The sequence below is a fragment of the Chiloscyllium punctatum genome, chromosome 45 (genome assembly GCF_047496795.1).
Source record: "Chiloscyllium punctatum isolate Juve2018m chromosome 45, sChiPun1.3, whole genome shotgun sequence".
NCBI lineage: Eukaryota > Metazoa > Chordata > Chondrichthyes > Orectolobiformes > Hemiscylliidae > Chiloscyllium > Chiloscyllium punctatum.
In genome coordinates this window covers 19712317-19733634 of record NC_092783.1, presented here as the reverse complement: position 1 = coordinate 19733634, position 21318 = coordinate 19712317, and the positions used below count along the sequence as shown (strand labels likewise).

General features: G+C 41.8%; 1 protein-coding gene across 1 annotated transcript in view; it reads left to right on the top strand.

Moving 5' to 3' along the window:
- LOC140467067 (uncharacterized) overlaps positions 1–21318 on the top strand; it is a 125389-nt gene that overhangs the window by 64713 nt on the left and 39358 nt on the right. Inside the window, exons 3-7 of the mRNA XM_072563127.1 lie at positions 2264–2411; positions 6812–6979; positions 13858–13965; positions 15973–16086; positions 18756–18896. Of these exons, the coding sequence (XP_072419228.1) occupies positions 2264–2411; positions 6812–6979; positions 13858–13965; positions 15973–16086; positions 18756–18896 (679 nt within the window). The remainder of the gene's footprint in view (positions 1–2263; positions 2412–6811; positions 6980–13857; positions 13966–15972; positions 16087–18755; positions 18897–21318) is intronic.

Below are 21318 nucleotides of genomic sequence, written 5' to 3'. Positions count from 1 at the left end.
TATTAATCATTCATCAGCACGATTTCTCACTGTCTCTGAATCACCATTTGATCAATTTTTTTCATGTCTTCTTGGGGGTAATTGGCCTTACATGGGAATATTGAACATCTGCTGCTGGTTCCTGCTCTAGGTTCCTCCATTCAGGTTAATGGGACCGAACCTGAGGACATGTATAACAGATAGGTAATGCAATGCCATGCCAGCTCCTTTGCATTCCTGCTCAAAACAAATTTCATTCCTTTTCTCAATTCCTCTTTTAGGGTAATTTCCACCTTCATTACTTGAGTGGTGAATGCAGCACAATAAAATGCATATTCACTCTCAAATCCAACTCACTCACGTTGAAATGACTGGAAGTGACGTTTGTATGATCAGACAACCTGCTCTCATGTTGGAAGAATAAGGAGCACCTTTGGTTTCTGAAAGCTTCTTACAAGTTCAGCCCACCGGTGATCATCATTGATCTCATATTATTCATCCTTTAGTAGAATTATGGATTCACTCTCCATTCTGATGAGTGAAATGCATGCTTAACCTCTATGAGTCTCAGCAGTGGGACAAGCATTGTCGAAATGCATCTATCTCGGATGATAGGTGAGGAATTCTGAACAAAGCTCTTCAGAGCAGCATTGTGACTCCATGGTTAGCACTGCTGCCTCGTAGCACCAGGGACCCAGCTTTGGTTCTGGCCTTGGGTGACCGACTGTGTAGAGTTTGCGCATTCTCCCCATGTCTGCGTGGGTTTCCTCCGGCTGCTCCGGTTTCCTCCCACAGTCACAAAGATGTGCAGGTCAGGTGAATTGGCCAAGCTAAGTTGCCCATAATGTTCAGGGATGTGTAGGTTAGGTGCATTAGTCAGGGGTAAATGTAGAGTAATAGGGTCGGGGGGGTTGGATCTGGGTGGGGTACTCTTTGGAGAGTCGGTGTGGACTTGTTGGGCCAAATAGCCTGGTTCCACACTGTAGTGATTCTATGATCTGGGATGATACGTGATGAGCTCTGTGGAGGGATATCTTTCTGGATTGCGCATGAAAAGTTGTGTGACAATCTAATCTGTTTTCCCAATAGCGTGGTGAAAGCAATGGATTTGCACTCTAGCCGTTGCAGATAGAATGAAGTTCCCATTTAATTCTTATATAACATTCAGCTTCACGAATCTTTTCAGATTCACTTCCTGGTGGCCTGCATGGTGAAAGGATCATGCAAGCACTTACATTTTTTTTCTCTAATCGACAGAAAAAGTCTCCTATACCCAGATTCTTGCTGAGAAGAAAGCCTTGAACAGTTTTTGAAAGAGGACATTTCATTGCAAACTTGTCCCACGAACCCTATTATTACTGAAGGACGTAATAGCCAACACTGTGCAGAGAATGTTACTCTGATTTGGCCCTCAGTACAAATAATTATTCTCATTGTAACACTACACAGAAAGATGTTATAAAATATTGCATTGTTTGCTTCTTACTGTTATATTTTTCCTGTGAAGGTCAGTGTGTTGATGTTAAAGGTCGAGGAACCATTTCATTCACTGATTAGCCAAACTCATTAATTAGCTACAGTCAAACCTTGCTGGGTAATCTCTGGCCCAGATGGTCCTAATCTTCTAATACTGTCATTTAAGGCAAGTTTTTACACTTAGTGAAATGCATCTGGAGTAGGTAGGGTGTGTTTATTGAAGATGCTGCGCCTGCTATTATCTAGATCTTTGCTCAGTCTGAAGTGGTAAACACTGCAGCACAGATTGGTGCTAAATTAGAGTTCAGTGCACAATCTTCAGACAGGAAGGATAACATTTGCATAGATTTAACCATTTTGCCAGAGGTCCATCTGGGACCGATGGACCATTGAGTTAGAAGGTTTGTTTACGTACATTTTTCTGAGTCAGAAACTTGCTCTTATAGGTATGTGTACAGGGAAGTACTTTGAGCTGACATTAGAGGTAACAGCGATTCCACAAGTTTAATCTCCATACTGGATGAGGTATACCTTGTTCCATTGTGATATCATGGCATTATTAAGCTGCGTTTAGCAACCCTTGGACAATGAGGAAGCTAGACAAAGGGATGGAAGGAGACATTAGTAAAGGAACTTTTTGGAGGCTTTACAGTTCTTCAAGTAATTTGGTTGTGATTTACACTTTCCACAGTGTATACTTGACATTGACGATTCCCTTCTCCTTCCTCTGTCCTCATGATCCTGTATTGTTCACGGCCTCAATTACTAAATCAATACCTGCTAAAATCTGTCTTTCCTATCCACACAGCATGCGCTACTGCAGCAGAAACAGAAGAAGAAACGCCAGGAGCCTCTGATGGTTCAATCTAACACTGAGGACAAGAAGCTGAAGAAGACCAGAATTAGACGCCTCAGTGAACAGGCCCCATTTGTTGAAGCAAAGGCTCTGAACCAAAGTAAGACATGTTGGTTGTATCATTGGCTGTATGCGTGAGGACAGGCCAACCTCATTGGCAGAATGCCTGAGAGGCATTTCCAGGCTATTTGTTGATAGGTAAATTTTACTTCTAAACATCCAAATGTAACATTTGGTTATTCAGCATCATTGTTCCAACATTAGAAATAGCAAAGCAGATGAGCCAGTGCATTGTGATGGTGTCTTTTAAGCCAAAGGAGGAAATCCATAAGCACTAGCTGGAAAGCAAAGTTATATGGTTTGTGAGGATTGCTTTATGAGGAGTTGAGAGGATTGGCTAAGGAGAAGAGATTGAGTAGACTGTGACTATACTCATTGGAGTCTAGAAGAATGGGAGAGGGGTATCTTATAGAAATATATAAAATTATGAAGAGAACAGATAAAATATAAGCAGCGAGGTTATTTCCACTGGTGGGTGAAATGACAACTAAATGGCATAGCATCAAAATAAGGGGGAGCAGATTTTAGACTGAGTTGAGGAGACATTTCTTCACCCAAAGGGTTGTGAATTTGTGGAGTTCCCTGCCCAGTGAAGCAGTTGAGGCTACCTTGTGGAATATTTTTAAGGTAAAGATAACTAGGTTGTTGAACAAGAAAGCAATGAAAGGTTATAGTGAGCAGATAGGTAAGTGGAGCTGAGTCTACAAAAAGACCAGCCATGACCTGATTGAATGGCGGAGCAGGCTCAATCGGTCGCACGTCCTGCTCTGCTCCTATCTCTTACGCTCTTATGGTGTTGAGGTAACATAAGCATCAGGTTCAGTTTTAGTGTCATTCTTGGCTGAAATGTTTACAGACTTTCGTGGTCTGGACTCACACTTCAAGAATAATCCCTTTGGAAGTACAAAATATGATTTTATTGAAAGGAGTGACATATAGCCAAAGTTTTTCATCTTCTGCTCATCAGAACAAACACAAGAATGCTAAAATCCCACTAATAACAGAAATTTACATTACAGGGGAAAAGGGTACTGTTTTGTTGGCAAGTCAACTATGACTAGCTGAGGGATTGCCATGGAACTTGGAACTCAGAGTCTGGAGTTCTATATTGACTTCTCCATGGCAACACATTGGCCAATCAAAGCACCGGAGCAGAGAGAAGCTAAGGAAAGAGTCTTTGGCATTTCATTAGCATGACATTCAGATAACAGTGAGCTGACTAATCTGAACCTCACTCCCTGGAATAAAACCAACAAGTTAGATCTTGGCTTTGATTTGTAATATAATGTAACATGGTGTCCATGAGCAAACAGCCCATTTTATATATTTCCTAACTATGGTTTTTGTTAACTTTAATAAAAATTAGGTCAGATGTAAAGTTTCCGATTTGTTATCATTCAGTAGTGAGCCACTCCAGCTGGAAAGCAAGTCTCTACATTTCATAACATCTCTCTCTACATTTCATAACATCTCCAGAAATAGTGAGACTTGTTTAAGGATGCAAACTTCTCCAATTTACCTGATCTTCAGACCCGGGTTTCTGTACTGAACAGGAATCAATATTTGTTAGACTCCAGCTACCTAATTTTCTTCAGATTTATAGTGATAGTTGACTGCAGAAAACAGAGTGACCGACCCTAAGCTGGGGAAGAACTGAGCAGTCTCTGTAACTTGTTCCTAGCTCCAAGCTGTTCAGTTCCTGAGAACCAATCACACAGTTGTTGGAAGGTAACATGATCTCTGTCATCGTTAACTAGTCACTAGTCCATAGACCAATCAACTTCCTTATGCCAATAAAAGTTGCATCTCTTCATTACTTTGGCCTCCAATTGTGTTCATCTCAAACTTCAATTATTACCTGTTGCCAATAAAAGTTGCATCTCTTCATTACTTTGGCCTCCAATTGTGTTCATCTCAAACTTCAATTACTGCCTGTTCAAGTCATTGTTCATTTAATGCCTGCAATGGGTGCTAAGTATTTCCTTTCAAAACATACAGGCAACCTTTCAAACACTGTTTTTTTACTTAGCTTTTTCTCATTTTAGTTGATAGTTTTCAAAACACAAAAATAAAGTGACGCAGACTTTACCATTTATTTTACACATAGTAAAGATCTACCCCTAAGTTCCTGATAGGAGTAGACTAGGCATTTTCCAGCTGGAGAAGGTGTCTCATGGCAGACAATATAAAAAAGATTAATTTTTCATTCATCTTACCTCCTGCATATAAATGAAGCAGAACTCATGTTGAATGCCATGTCAGACCTCGACAAGACATCTTCAACATCAGTAACTTGTACAACCTACTGCAAAATTCACAGAAAATGTCAACACACAGAGGCAAGGTCTTCATTCTGATTTTCCCTCTGTACAGCCCCCCTCATCATACCTCTCTGCCCTTCCTGAACCTCTCTATCTCCATCTCTAGCGACTGGCGAACCACAGACTTTTTTTTCTTTTAACAGTCCATCTTCTGCAGCTACACCGGCACCATCCCCCACCTTCTCCTCCATTACATTGATAACTGTATCAGCACTACCTCATGCTCCCACGAGGAGGTTGAACAGTTCATCAACTTCACAACCACCTTTCATCCCCACCTCTAATTCACCTGGACCATCTCTGGCACCTCCCTCCCCTTCCTAGGCCTCTCCATCTCCATCTCTGGCAGCTGACTAACCAGGGACTTTTTTTTTACTGTTTGAAACACTTTAACTCCCCCTCTACCAAGGACACGCAGGTCCTGGGCCTCCTCTATTACCAAACCTTGAGCACCTGACACCTGAAGGAAGAACGTCTCATCTTCTGCCTTGGGACCCTGTAACCACACTGGATTAATGTGGATTTCACCAGTTTCCTCATTTCCCCTCCCCCAACCTTATCCAGTCCCAAACCTCCAATTCACCACTGCCCTCTTGACCTGTCCATCGTCTTTCTCATTCATCCTCTCCACCCTCCTCTCTTATCTATCACCTTCTTCCCCACCTTCATCTACCGAACACATTCTCAGCTACCTTGCCCCCAGCCCCACCTCCTTTCCAGTTATCTCTTAGCCACCCCAGTTCCCATGCCTCATTCCTGATGAAGGGTTTATGCCTGAAACGTCAATTCTCCTCCTCTTCCTCGGATGCTGCCTGAACTGCAGTGCTTTTCCAGCACCACACTCTAGACACCCCTCATCATAACTAGGATTGACCAGGCTACTGATATTCAATGTTGCATGTGAAAAACTGGGGGAGCTCCCAGCATTCAAACAGACTATAGGATGAGCAATATACAGGGGGAGATGGGCTTTCAGAATTCTGAACGAGCTTTGTCTATCTTTTCAAAGTGACCATGCACCCAAGTCTCAAAGATGAATTGAGAAACCAGGGAGAAGTGTTCTTTTCCTGTTTTTGGAAGACAGTGAATTGATTTGATCTGAATTCTTTGCCTGTAAGGAAGTGGATTCAAGAGTGACCTTTCAAAGGGAATATTTGAAGCATTAGGAAAAATAATAGGGAAGTGGAAACACAGCAAGGCATTTTTGATAGAATGAGTTGGTCTAGGCACGATGGGCTGAACAATCTCCTTTTGGTCTGTAAAATTTGAAATTCTATACACAATGACTGGTTATGTAGGTGAATGAGCAGCATATGGATTTGATATGCTGACAGGAGAAAATCTTTGCACTCTAATGGATGATGTATTTTCCCTCTGTAACCGCAGGAATTTGTATCCTCTCCACCCCAATCCCGTATTTATTACGTTAGAAATGTCCTTACAGCACTCTGCTTCTCATGTTTCGTGCTGGGACTGAATCAAACTGGGGAGCAAGCCTAGAAAAGAGGCCAAAGTAAAAACTGTGAAGGCTGGAATTCTGAAATTAAGGAACAAATACAGTGTATACAGGTGGCTGTTGAACCCATGCTTGTGGAGACAGTGGACAGGTTAACCTCTCAACTCTGACCCAGAACTGAAAGGTGAACATGTATTTCATTGAGATCTGGAGAGATATGCAATGGAGGAAAGTAAATACTCCAGACCCTGAATTGAATGTCTTGTAATCTATTCAATTAGGGAGAACGTCACTTCCTCTCAGCACTACTTCTTCCTCCAAAGGTCAATGACTGTAATGTGGGATTTATGCACTTATTTTTTACTTAGAGCTTGCAGTGATAAACAGCATGTTTATTCTATTTATATAACAATATGTTTGATCTATCCCAAATGACTCTGACATTGTGCTTTGTGCTACATCCTCAGTCTTGGCATATATTGCTTATCAAGCTAGTCTGTTGGCTGCCAGCATTCCTGACCCCTCAACCCACGGGCACAGATCCTCCATAGCTCTCCACCTCCTTGGCACAATCTTGCTCAGCAGATTCCTCTTTGTGTGGTTCTGGGATGTCTCTCATCTATGGCATTGCTTGCTTTCTCCCATCCCGGCGGGTGACACTAGAAGATGTCACTGAAAAGAAAATAAGGAAGAAGAAACCGAAGGCTGAGCTGGTAGATCTGGAACCAGGGAAAGACCCTTACGCCAAGTTCATCAAAGACCCCAGGAAGAAGAAAGAGAATCCTGCTTCCTATTTCACTGTTGAAAAGGCATCCAAAAAACAACAGCAAGGTACATCATCCACACGTAGGGCTAGACCTGACACTGACACATCTCCATACATAATTGTTGAGGAAATTAAACCCAGCATGTGTATTATTGATACCCCAAGATGGCCAACAAGGAATTTTTAAAAATCTGCTTTCATTTAATACCTTTTATGACCTCAGGCTATCTCAATGTTTTTTGTGACCAGTGACGTGGAGTCGAGTGATGTAAATGCAGTGGTCAATTTACACATTGTCACAAAGTAGCAATATGAGAAATGACCAGATAATCTGCATTAATGTTGGCAGAGAGATAAGTATACTCAGGGCATTGAAAACATTGTCTTCTGCTGTTCCTTAAATAGTATCATCTTCTGTGTAAATAGGGTTCCATATCTCACTAGAAAGCTGTCCCACAGGCAAAATAGCTCGAGAATTCCCAGAAATGGCACAACTGGATCATTCCCAATTCCCATGGTATTTTAGCCATTTCCTGCCATATGGAGGCTGGAGGAATTTGGATCCCATTGTTTCTTCGACATTTGACTCACCTCAGCTGAAACTCTCCTCCGCATGCCCGATGTTAATAACATCTGTACCCAGCATACCACTCACAGTAGGTTCACTCCATAGTAAAGTGCAATGCACCCCCCCACCCCACCCCACCAACACCCACCTTCAGATGGCACACAATCCATGCCAGAAAGTGTGGCGCTGGAAAGCCACAGTCGGCCAGGCAGCATCCGAGGAGCTGGAGAATCGGCTTTTTGAGCATAAGCTCTTCATCAGGAACATTCCTGATGCCTGAAACGTCGACTCTCCTACTCCTTGGATGCTGCCTGACCTGCTGTATTCTTCCAGTACCACTCTCTTCGACTCTGATCTCCAGCATCCACAGTCCTCACTTGCTTCTGGCTCACGATCCATGCCTGTTAAAGTTAAGTTTTTGACTTTAAAACTGTGCTTCTTATATGAAGGAAAACTGAAGGTCCACAATACAACACAGCAAGTACACCCTGGCTGGAATGTTTTGAGTGTTGATTTAGATATTATAATCACACTGCATTAACAGAGTATAGTGGAATTAAATACAAACATCCCGTGCTCACACAATAACTTAGCATTATTTTCAAAGACCCAACCATTCTCATTATCACAACAACATGAGCATTAATTCAGCTGGTTTGAAAGCAGCATCTGGTGGATAACTAGTGGAGTTGATAATTAGTTCAGATTCCCATCTACTTTGACCATAAAACTGCACCTTTCACGCGTCAGTGCAGTGTTTAACCATAGTTCCGTAAATAGCAGCAGTTTAGCATTGGAGGGTATCATTAGGTGTGATCCTGACGTTGATACCAGAGGTGTAGGGCTGACCATGTGACTGTGTAGCACCTGCTTTGTTAACCAAAAAGCACATATATATCCAGCATGAGGTGCCTTAATCTCCGCAGACTGATATTTCCAGAAATAGTCTCGGGATGGGTAATGAATGCTGGCCAGCCAGCAACGCCTACGTCCCACAAAAGAATTTTAAAGAAGTCATTAGCATTGCCACCACACTCTGCACTTGTGAAAATCAGTTGTAAGGAATTGTCTGCTAATCAAGAAGGTAACTATCTCCTATAAATGGAGGACAGAAACCTTCCCACATTGAACCATCCTCCCATTGGTGCCATTCCCATGGCTAATCCTAAACTTCTTGACCTTCCAATTTTGGAGATTAAAAGTCACATGGTTATTTCAGCTAATGAACAAGAACTCAATTTTGTTTGGTTTGAGTTCCAAACTCCCATGATCCTTTCTCTTTGTGAAGCAGTATTTTCCAGCTTCATCCCTGAATGACCAGGTGATCCCAACATTCTCTAGATACTCTCCCGCCAAAATCTGGAGGTGTGATCAATTAACTTCACTATGTGACTCATCGATCTGCAACTGACCCTGTTCGACTTCAGTAGGGGTTTAATATGCTGGGATATTGTTTGTATAACTAGCCATGATGCATAATGTGAATACGTGCAGTATTATGCATGTGATCACGGTGAAAATGCAAAATTCACATCACCTTCAGGAAAATGCATTGAAGAAGATGGAGAAAGAAGGATTTGGACATTAGTGCGTAAAAGAATAACGAGATAAAAGACGATACTATGGGGGGATTAATAGGACAATTGAGAATGTAACATTCCAGTGTGAGACTGAGACATTAGAAAAGATGCAGAGGGATGACATTAGATTAACTCACAATGTAAAACATCTTAGTTTTTAAGATAAACTAAAATGTTTGGGAATGAGAGACTGGAGAAATCCTCCACGCTATCTGTAGGAATGATCCTGACCTACCAGTTGCTCACCATTTCAATAAACCATCTAGCTCCCATATTGACATTCCATCCTAGGCTTCCAGAAATGTTCCAGTGAAGCACACAGGAGCGAAAGGTCAGCACTTTGTCTTCCGCTTAGGCATTTTACAATGTTGATGCCTCAATACTGACCTCCACAATTCAGAGCCTGAGCCCCAACATCTGTCCTCCATCTCTCCTCTCCCCTCACCTTACCTCCACAGACTTTTCTAATTTGTGTCATGTTCACTTTGCTCTCAGCTGAGGTGACCCATTGTCACCCTGCCCCACTTCAATCTCCACTTACTCTACAGCTCTACTTCTCAGTCAGCACCAATAGCAACCCCTTTATCTTTTACACGATGTCTTCCCTTTGTCTCTGTCAAAAGCATAAAAAATCACCATTTTCCAACCCCTTTCAATTTGGTAGAAGTGTCATATCAGACTTGAAACTTTAACTCTGTTCTTCCTTCCCACAGATAGTGCCAGACCAGCTGAGTTCCTTCTGCAATTTCTGTGATTGTTGAAGAAGTCAAGACTGTTTTCCTCAGGCAGGAGAAGGCTGGGAGGGAGATTGAGATGGTCAATATCATGAAGAATCTGGACATAGTAAATAGGGAGAGCCTGGTCCTTCTCACGAAAGGATTGAGAATGAGGAGGCACAGATTTAAGTAACCATCCGAAGAAGCTAAAGCAGTGTGGAAAGACTTTCATGCAGAGTGTAGTTAAGGTCTTTGTTTAACAGTGTAGCAGAGGTAGGTTCAATCAAGGCATTCCAAAAGGAAATAAATTGTTACCTTAGAAAGAAAAAGTGTTATGAAGCTGAAATGACTGCACAGAGGCTAGTATTCCGTCACCAAGTCACCTTTGATTTGCACAGTGCACTGGCTGTGGCCAGGAAGCTCAGAATCAATGCCTGAAGTCAGGAGACTCTGAATTTTCTGTTTATTTGTTGTTTTTAAGGGATCTCCTGTTTATTTTTATATTTTTTTTCCCCACACTACCGCCTAACTGCGGTAGTGCTTATTTTTTCCCCAGCACCCATGGTGTGTGCGAGCAAGTGTAAGACACAGTGAGAGACACAAGGTGCACGAACCTTTATTCAATTGCCACCACCAGGAAGAAAGGAAAACACCCAAGTGGCCAGTGACAAGTACTGCCCTTCACATCAAAGGGCAATGCTGTGTGATCAAACAGTGAAGGGGAGGGCAGGGATTAAATCAAAATAGAGTTGGAGGGGAATCTTCTGTTTTTTTTTCTTTCTTTTTTTTTCTTTTTTTTTCTTTATATTTAACCCCCACACTACCGCCTAAGTGCGGTAGTGCTTATTTTTTTCCCCAGCACCCATGGTGTGTGTGTGTGTGTAGGTGTGAGACACAGTGAGAGACACAAAGTGCACAAATCTTTATTCAATTTCCACCACCAGGAAGATAGGAAAAACACCCGAGTGGCTAGTGACAAGCACTGCCCTTCAAACCACAGGGCAATGCTGTGTGATCAAAACTGTGAAGGGGAGTGTAGGGACTAAATCAAAATAGAGTTGGAGGGGAATCTTCTGTTTAATCTGTCAGCCATTTCTCACTGATTGGCCTAGTTTAACAACCCCAATCTAGGATCTCATAGTCAATGAGATTCACCTGGTTCCAATCATTACAGAGGAAAAGGCAAGTGAATGGCACCGGGTAAACTGCTCATTCATAAAGTCGGTGCAGACATGATCGGCCAAATAGCCTTGCTTCTGCACTGGAACAATTCAGTCATCTTGTGAAGCATAGATTGAATCCAATAGAAATGAGGTGTATTAGATAATGATGGATGTAAGTTTTATTCCAACTGACAGAATGTTCAAACTAAACTGGTTGGGGATAATGAGTTTTGGTTGCAACAAATCCAATCCAGGTTGATACCAGGCCTTGGCTCATTTCCCAGAGAATAGTCAATGTCTGACTCAAGCTGCCTAAATTACCTCAAGAATATACGACCATGTGTTGTATCAAATACTGTGGACTGAATTCTCTGCATCAAGGTGGGAGGTTTCCCAACATGACAGACATCTCAGTTTAAAGAGCCCGTTTGGATCCAATTTTCACTCCTGAGAGGCAAGGACAGGATGGAGTTGGACCCACAAACCCCAAAGACTCCAAAGGGATTGGGAATACTAATGCAAGCTGGTCAGACAGCCTTCCCAGGTTCCCAGTGTTTTACACACTTTTAGACTTTCATGCTCACACTTTGTCAGAATCCCTCAGCCTACGCCCACTGCCAAGGTACCTCCACACCACCTCACATACCCTGACATGCATAGCCCTTCATCATTATAAAATTCACTTCCATCTAAACTCACACCCTTATACCCATTCTACTTCAATTGCGACTCACCTAATACCCACAATATGCTGATCTTAAGATCAATGTCGAAAGAAAGACCAGCAAATATTTAATCATTTGTTACAACTCCCGCTCATACATTTGATAGTGAGAAAGCTCCTTTTCATGAAACCCATACAAAATTTTAAAACTCTCAAAATAAGTAATGTCTTATATTAAAAACCTAGCTGTTTTTCAGACCCCGCGTCAATGACAGTTAACCTTGAATAACCTTAATCCTGTAAATAAACTGTCAATCAAACTGTGAACTTAAACCTCCATCATATCATTGTAGCGTTTGAAACTGGGTTAAACATTTATAATGAAATATTTATCGCTGAAGGGAAGTATCAACAAAGACATCCATTGTAACGTAAACAAACAGTATGTCTTTGGGTGATCATTTAGTTTCTAATCTATGCAAGGTGGACTGTCCATCAAGCAAAATAAAGTATTTTTTAATGTGCACTGACAGCTTGAGCTTGTTGTTCTTCGTGTTTAAAAAGCAAGAGATTTAAAACATTTCAAATCATGATACTTAAAAAGATGTTATTCACCCTCCAAGAATGCTTGCATTTGTTCCACCAATTCATGCCTCCCACAATGTGGCTTAAGGCCCTTGGAACATCCAGAGATGGTATTTGTTCAAACTCAACTCCAAATTGAAATGGCCCAGCTGAGTTCATGTTTCCCTTTTACAAGACCATTGCTCACCCTTTTCCATGCCGGTTAAAATTGGTGCTGTTGGAAAGAGCAGTGGGACTTCCACATCTAGACCCTTCCCACTATTTGTAGAGGTCCGTAGAGTTAAAGTTATTGAGTCACAGGGTCATACAGCATGGAAACTGCCCCTTCAGTCCACACTGGCCATAATCCAAACTAAAGTAGTCCCACGTACCTGCATTTGGCCCATATCCCCCCCAAAACACTTCTTATTCATGTGCTTATTTAAATGTCTTTTGAACTTTGTAACTGTACCCAATTATTTATCCTGGATCATGCTGTTTTTATGTTGAGAAGGAAAGGATACAAGTCCCAGTGATTGAGAATATGAGTTACACTTATGGAAGTGCAAATCAGTGTAAATCATCAGCATGAAAACCCAGAAACTTTCATATCTAAGAATAAATATTCTAAAGCATTGATCCATACCTGTCTGCAGAAACTGTTCATAGAACCATTGTTCATTACATCAGAATACCACTATCCAAGCAAACAGGAGCAGAAGAGTCCATTCAGCCCCTTGATTCTGCAGGATGTTGCTGGGACTGAAGGGTTTGAGTTATAAGGTGAGGCTGGATAGGCTGGAACTTTTTCCAACGTCGAAGGTTGAGGGGTGACCTTATCAAGGTTTAGAATATTGTGAGGGGCATGGACAAGGTGAATAGCAAAGGTTTTTTCCCCAGGGTAGGGGAGTTCAAAAGTAGAGGACATAATTTTAAGATGAGAGGAGAAAGATTTAAAAGGGACCTGAGGGTGGTTCATATGTGGAATGAACTGCCAGAGGAAGTGGTAGATCCTGGTACAGTTACAATATTTGAAAGACATTTGAATGTGTACATGAGTAGGAAAGACTTAGAGGGATATGGGCCGAATGCAGACAAGTAGGACTAGTTTAATTTTAAAAACTTGGGTCAGCATGGACATGTTGGACAGATGGGTCTGTTTCCATGTTGTATGACTCTAAGACTCTAAGATCTTGGCACATTTGAGTTTAACTTCAAATCTACATTCCCACTGACCCATCATATCTTTTCATGCTCTTAATTATCAAGAAACTCTGAAGAGAGTATAGTTAGAATTATTCCCTAAAAACTATTCGAAGACTCTCCCTCCTTTTCATTGATTCCTTTGCGCACCTTTTCAGGGAGACAGTTCCAAAGATTGATGATCCTGAGAAAGGAATAAAATTTTCCTCTTCTCTGCTTAAATCTCTCTTTAAATCTTTCAACCATCTAAAAATGTAAACGTTAATTCAGATTCTCACATGAGAGGAAATACCCTTCACCCATCTATCCTTGCAGGACCCTTCGGGATCTTGGATGATTCAGAATAATGTGAGCTGTTTTTGAGACAGGAGAATAGAATTCAGCTGCTCAATATAACAATTACACGGCCCAGCATCCATTGGTGCTGCTTTTGTTTGTGCTAAGAAGTTGTTTGTGTCTTTTTATCCATGAAAACCTCATCACAGAAGAGTCTGAAGAGGATGATAATGAGAACAAAGAAGAGGTTTTAGAGCCAGCTTCTTCAAAACAAACTAAAAAGAAGGTCCTAAAGGAGAAAAAGCCAAAACAGACAGGTCAGGTGGACAATTGGACTCACATGAAGATGTGTATATGTGTGTGTATGTGTGCATGTGTGCGTCTGTGTCTCTGTGTGTGTGTGTGCGTGCGCGCGGCGCATGTGTATGTGTGCGTGTTTGTGTATGTGTGCATGTGTGTGTGTTTGAGTGCATGTGTGTGTGCGTGTGTGTGTGCATGCATGTGTGTGTGCGTGTGCATGTGTGTGCGTGAGTGTGTGTGTGCGTGCGTGTGTGTGCATGTGTGCATGTGTATGCGCGTGCGTGTGTGCATGCATGTGTGTGTGCATGTGCGTGTCTCTGTGCTTGTGTCTGTGTCTGTTTGTGTGTGTGCCTATTCTGTGTGTGTGTGAATGTGTACATACACCATTCTGTCTGACTGATTGGGATTGCATAGGCAAACGTGTGAGTCCATATGGTTTGTGTAGCATAGAGACTGACAATGTGTAGAGATAGGTGTTATGTACGTAGAATAAAACCTGATAGTGCATTGGTGCATGTTTGTCGATATATTTGTGGACCCTGTTTGCAGAAGCTCATATGGAATGTAACTAGGCGAGGTGTGCCTGTCCCTAGAAGCTGTATCATGACAATTTTGTTGCAGGTATCTGTTGTGTCCTCATTCCCACACTGATTGTTGGATTCATTTTCAGATCTCACAATTTTCCTGATCACTAAGTCTGTATTCTTGCTCATTAGGTCAGCTGATCTTGACTCAGGCAATTTTGACTGATTTATTCATGTTGACAGCCACCTTCAAAAGAGGCTGCTGTAGATAGTTGTGTAAACCCATCTCAGATATAATAATGAAAAGATGCAAATCGAAAATAAAATTCACTGCAATATACCTACCAGAACTGTGGAACTATGTCAATGGTTTAATCATTGCTGTGAATTGTTAGTGACTGAGAACAGCAGTATTGAAACGCATGAGATCTTAACATCTTTGCTATTTATTAGAGGATTAAATCTATTTATTTAGAAGTGTCCACAAGCTATAATGGATCAACACACAGAAAGAGACACACAGACACACGCACACACACATCACAAAATGCAGTGTAGATATTACCTGATTGATTATGACAGGGGCTTGGACTGTCTGCACTAAAACCTCCCCAGTTAGCTGGCCTATGGCAAACCTTAAATCACTAACATGTCAGTCAGGCCTTTAACAGGAGTTATATGCCAGTTGTGTGGTGGATTTTTAGTCTTTTGCCCTTCCCGCACTGAAGAACTGACCTTGGGATACATCTTCAGATCTCGTAATTTCTTTGATAACTAAGTCTGTATTCTCATTCCTGTACATTTGTTGATTTGATATAATTTTAAATCTGAACCATTCCGTCTGAAAGGATTGAACGAGGAATACTTTCTCAAGAGAGAAAGAGAGAGATTTGAGCTCAAACTATAGGCCGGCACTCCAGAGCTGCTTTGTTGGAGGTGCCACATTTCAAATGAGGTGTTACACGGAATTCCTATGTGTCCTTTTAGTAGAGTGTCAAAGGTCCATTGACACTATTTTGAAGAAGATTAGGAGCTTATCTCTAGTGACAGTCCTGGCCAATTTAATATTTTAGTCAACACAACAAACTCAAGGCATTAGTTATTCTCTTGTTGCTGTTTGCAGGATCTTGTTTTGTTTCATTTAGCATTCAGTAGCTCCGTTAGTATTTAATTGGTTACAAAATGCTTTGAAACATCCCAAGAATGTGAAAGGTGTTCTACAAATCCAAGTGCTTTTTTGAAGAAGAATAATGTTATATGCCCATGCATGTCTCTCTTTCTCTCTTCATTCAATGTGATTGGTGTGCATTGGAACAATTATGAAAACTTGATTAAATTGGTAATTCAATTGCAAGGTTTTGAGATGTTGCTAAATCCCTCCTGTGAGGACGCTCTCTCAGAGGTCCCTGTTGGCTCTTTGTCTATTTCTTGTTTCTCTGTCATCACTGGCTTTCCTTCTTTGCTCTCTGCCTATTCTATCATCCACTGGCTGACACTCAGAGCAAGATAAATGTGAATCTAAGGCCAAAGGGAAGACTGGAAAAACTCCAAAAAAGGATCCGACGCTAGTGTTTCAGGCTGGGGCTGAGAAAAAAGCCAAAGGCAGTAAAAAAGGTCAGATTTACTTTCTCTTCAATTCTTCTTTTGTTTAATCTCGAAGCAATTTTATTCTACTTTCTGAGGTTCCATAGCAGATCTACCTACCGTTCCACTGAAGGTGTTGGTGAAAATTATGATAAAATAAATAAAGGGAAATTGGCTCAACAAGAGAACACAGCATGGAGATACTTGACAGAATCTATTAAATTTCCTTTCAAAATCATTGCTTATCTCAACCCCTACCACCCCATAGACAATCAAAGTTCTTTCAACTTACATAATGCTGAAAATTTCATCCTTACATTCCCCTGATATCTCTCGACCAAAACTTTAAACCTATGTTTCCTACTCCTCGTATCATCAACTTAAAGAAGCAGATCTTTTTTATTTAGTCTATCCCAATCTCTCAGAATCCTGTATTTCCATCAGATCTCCTCATAAGCATCCTTGCTCTCAGTACAACATTTCAGATTGACTTTGTTGGTAATCTCCCTCATCTCTGGAACTATTCTGGTAAATCTCCTCTGCAGCGTCTCAGGGGCACTCACATCCTTCTGAAAGTGGTCACCAGCGCTGGACGTGATGCTTTACTTTTGACCTTCCCAAAAATTGTACCCCGTATTGTACCTGAACTTTCAGAAGATAAGGTACATGGCAGGTGTCTTTTCCCTTGGGTGGGGGAGTTCAGAACTAGGGGGCATGTTTTTAAGATGAGAGGAGAAGGATTTAAAGACGGTGTCAGGGGCAATGCTTTTTACCCTGACAGTAGTCAGTGTGTGGAATGAACTGCCAGAGGAAGTGGTGGATGCAGGTACGGTTACAATGTTTAAAAGACATTTGGATAAGTACATGAATAGTAAAGGTTTGGAGGGCTATGGGCCAAGCACAGGCAGTTGGGATTAGATTAATTTAGGAATATGGTCGGTGTGGAGTGATTGGACTGAAGGGTCTGTTTCCATGCTGTATGACTCTATGACAGGGTGCAGCATAAAAGGTTACTGCATAATGTAGGCATGGCTTAGCAGGTACTGTATTTGCAAATAAGAGTGTGTATAAATGGGTCTTTTGCTGATTTGCAGGATAAGAAGAGTGGGCTTCCATAGTGATGTGTACCGGGCTTCAACCTTTTGCAATGTACACCAATGAGGAGAGCAAAGACATAGTGGCTAGATTTGGCATTAAGGTGACACACAAGTGAGTAGGACTATATACAGTACTGTGAAGTGGGCACAAGGTCGTGGCAGACAGACATAGATAGTCTGAGCTGATGGGAAAACATCTAGCAGATGGAGTATGACGTAGGAAAATGGGAAGTTGTTCACTTTAGCAGAAGTAAAAAGTCTCCGAAGGTGGCGGGGATGGGGGTCATTGAATATTTTTAAGGCAGAGGTAGATAGATTCTTGTTAAACAGGGAAATCAAAGTTTATTCTTGCATTCAAGATGCACCTGAATGAATCCATGAAGGGAATAGAGGGACACGGATCCAGTAAGTGAAGACAGTTTTAGTATGGAAGAACAAAATGTGTCATGCAGCCTTGGAGGATTGAAGAGCCTGTTCCTGCGCTGTATTGTTCTTTGTTCTTTATCAGGGATATGTGGGAATGTGAAATTTGAAAGATGGACAGATCAGCCATAACTGTATTGAATGGGAGAGCAGACTTGAAGGATCAAATGGCCATTTTCTGTCCATTATTGATACATTCCTAAGGCTTTATAAAGTGTAACTTTCTGGTTTACATTCATGCCTCTATTTTGGAAGCACAAAGTCAGAAAACAGTAGTTTTCTGCCATGGGAATGAGATTACTTCAAGTTAGGAGAGTCTTGGACTAGAAGAATTTTTCATTCTAGTTTTGCGTTAAATTTGGTCTGAGATTATCTTAGGGATAAAGGAAACTGGGGGTGTGTTCAAATTCACTGATCCACCAGCTTAGGAAACATCGGTCCTGGAGTAGGCATTCAGTTCCCTCATTCCCTGAGGTGGGGGAGTCCAGAACTAGAGGGCATAGGTTTAGGGTGAGAGGTATATAAAAGGGACCTAAGGGGCAACCTTTTCACACAGAGGGTGGTGCGTGTATGGAATGAGCTGCCAGAGGAAGTGGTGGAGGCTGGTACAATTACAACATTTAAAACGTATCGGGATGGGTATATGAATAGGAAGGGTTTACAGGGATATGGGCCAAGTGCTGGCAAATGGGACTAGATCAGGTTAGGATATCTGGTCGGCATGGATGAGTTGGACCAAACAGTTTGTTTCCAAGCTGTACATCTCTATGACTCTATGACTCTAAGTTCATTGCTGATTATCAACCATTGACATTCCCATGTTATCCCCACATCCCATGACGTTATCTTCTGTAACTATTGGAGTCAATCAGGGATACCAATGTATATCAGTGATCGGTAAAGCAGAATCAATGTCAATCTTTTGATCTCAACAAGAGTTGTTAGAACTTTGGATGATTATCTAAGTGGGTGATAGACTTCAATGGGAATGAATACCAGGAAGAGTAGGTAACTGGTAGTTGAATTGCATCCTTTTATGACTATTGCTCAAAGCCAATATTGTCTCTAAAGTAGTTGAATTTTGCTCTGATTCTAAATCACCTGATTCCCTCTGCCTTTTGAATTACTCTGTAAACCTTTCTGTTCTTTCCTTCCATACTTCCTGTCTCCATCACCCAGGAGGCCATTCAGTACGGGATGAGAATGAAGATTCAGAGCCCAATCTAAAACCCACCAAAGCGAAGAAGACAAAGATGAAGAACACGGCTGACATGTTCCAGGCTGGTTCAGCCAAAAAGGACAGCAAGAGCAAAAAGAAAGGTTACGACTGTTTCAGTCACTGTAGTTTATTACTTCACTGAGAATCCCTCAGCCTTCCACACCACTCTTAGCCCATTCATCCCCCGCAATGAATAAGGCTATCCCGAAGATGTGATCATTTTCTTTAGCAGAACCTGAACAAACAGCTTACTCATTTGGACTATGGTGATATGTATGATTCCCACGATGCATTATTCATTTGCCTAATGGTGTAGCTTCAGTATTATCGAATTGATCAGCCATTTCACCCATTCTGTTTTCCCCTTTCATCGTGCTCCAGCATGAGGAGAAATGGGAACCCTTTCCAAGGGATTACCGTTCATTCCTGATGAAGGGCTCCAGCCCAAAACATCAATTCTCCTGCTCCTCGGATGCTGCCTGACCTGCTGTGCTTTTCCAGCAACACTCTATCAGCTCTGATCCCCAGTATCTGCAGACCTCACTGTCTCCAAGGGTTTATCACTGCCAACCTCCTCCAAGCCATCAGGACATTACAGCTGTGAATCACCTCGCTCACAACATCACCTCCACCTCCTGAAATCTCGAAGCTTTTATATGAACAAACTTTGATGTAATTCCTTTTTTTCTGATATAAATCACCTTCTCCCTTGCTTCCTTTTTAACCTTTAAGCGATCCTGTAATGTGGAATTGAACCTTTCAGCCACAGCTTTCAGTATTGCTTATAGAGAAAAAGAAAATCACAAACGCTTAAATCTTTCCAAGAAACTTAATGAAGAAACAAATGTCATTGATATTCTCTCATACCTTAAGATAGTGGTGAGTGTGAGAATATCTGTTTGGTGTCATTGATTTGATTAGCTGGCACTATGCTGATAGTTTATATCCATAACTGTAAGGTTTTCTTTGAATAGACACAACAACGTATTTAGCCAAATATTGCGTGCAATTCTGGTCTCCTTCCTATTGGAAAGATGTTGTGAAACTTGAAAGGGTTCAGAAAAGATTTACAAGGATGTTGCCAGGGTTGGAGGATTTGAGCTACAGGGAGAGGCTGAACAGGCTGGAGCTGTTTTCCCTGGCCGTCGGAGGGTGGGGGGTGACCTTATAGAAGTTTACAAAATTATGAGGGGCATGGATAGGATGAATAGGCAAAGTCTTTTCCCTGGGGTCAGGGAGTCCAGAACTAGAGGGCACAGGTTTAGGGTGAGAGGGGAAAGATATAAAAGAGACCTAAGGGACAACCTTTTCACACAGAGGGTGGTACATGTATGGAATGAGCTGCCAGAGGATGTGGTGGAGGCTGGTACAATTGCAATATTTAAGAGGCATTTGGATGGGTATATGATTAGGAAGGATTTGGAGGGATATGGGCTGGGTGCTGGCAGGTGGGACTAGATTGGGTTGGGATATTTGGTCAGCACGGACGGGTTGGACCGAAGTGTCTGTTTCCATGCTGTACGTCTCTACGACTCTATGACTCTATTTAGAATCAAAAAAGCACAAGCTGTTAATCGTGGATCTTTTATGACCTTTTCCTAGCAGACTCCTTCTGCTGGTACATGTACACATGGTAGCCTCAAGTGGATAAAGTGCACAATGGCATTCTCGATACACAACAGTCCCCAGATTTGAATGATGTTCAAACAGAGTTAATTGCTCTCAGTGCTGATGCTGCTACTTTTGCTAAGTCCAAGGTTCCTGCACCCAGCGTTGGATGATCATCAGATTTTGGGTGGTCCGGTGAGGGCATAATTCAATATACTTTTGATGTCTTAAGCTGAGAAGTAATTGATCAGTGGTCAGGGAGCTGCACTCACATGGGAAAAATGGTTAACAGATTGGAGCTGACATAAAATGACATCTCATTGGCAATCATGTGTAAGAGAGTGAAAACCATTGTCAGTAGGATCTTCTCCAAGATTCTCACATCTCCCAAGATAAGATCCAACAACAAATCCTGAGAAAATGTTGCTTTGCATCGTTTCTGCAAAGTTCCTGCTGTCTTTCACCAAAGGTCAGATAAATGTGCCCCATCCTTGGAAATACTATCACCACACATTTCACAGTTGCTGTCCATTCCATTGCCAGGTCAGCATGTGAGAAGCTGCAGGCTCTCTGAGATTGCACAGGATGTGAATCACCGTTTCATGCCCCTGACATTTTGTTTTGTCCTGGTCCCTGCAATGTTATTCTGTCTCCAATTAGTGCTGAGATCACCATGAAAGTCCTGCCTTCTCCACCATTCTCCTTGCCTGAGGCATGGTGACCCTCAGGTTAAACTAGCACCAGTCATCTCTCTCTCTAGTGAGGGGGAAACCAGGTGGTGGTCTGGCACTACATTGGCTCTCCTTTTACACTTAGTGCAGAGACCCTGAGCTGAATGGTGGACCTAAGTTGAATCATTGCTTGAATTCCAGCAGTGTATGAATTTAGTTATGGGATATCCCAGGAGTAGGTATC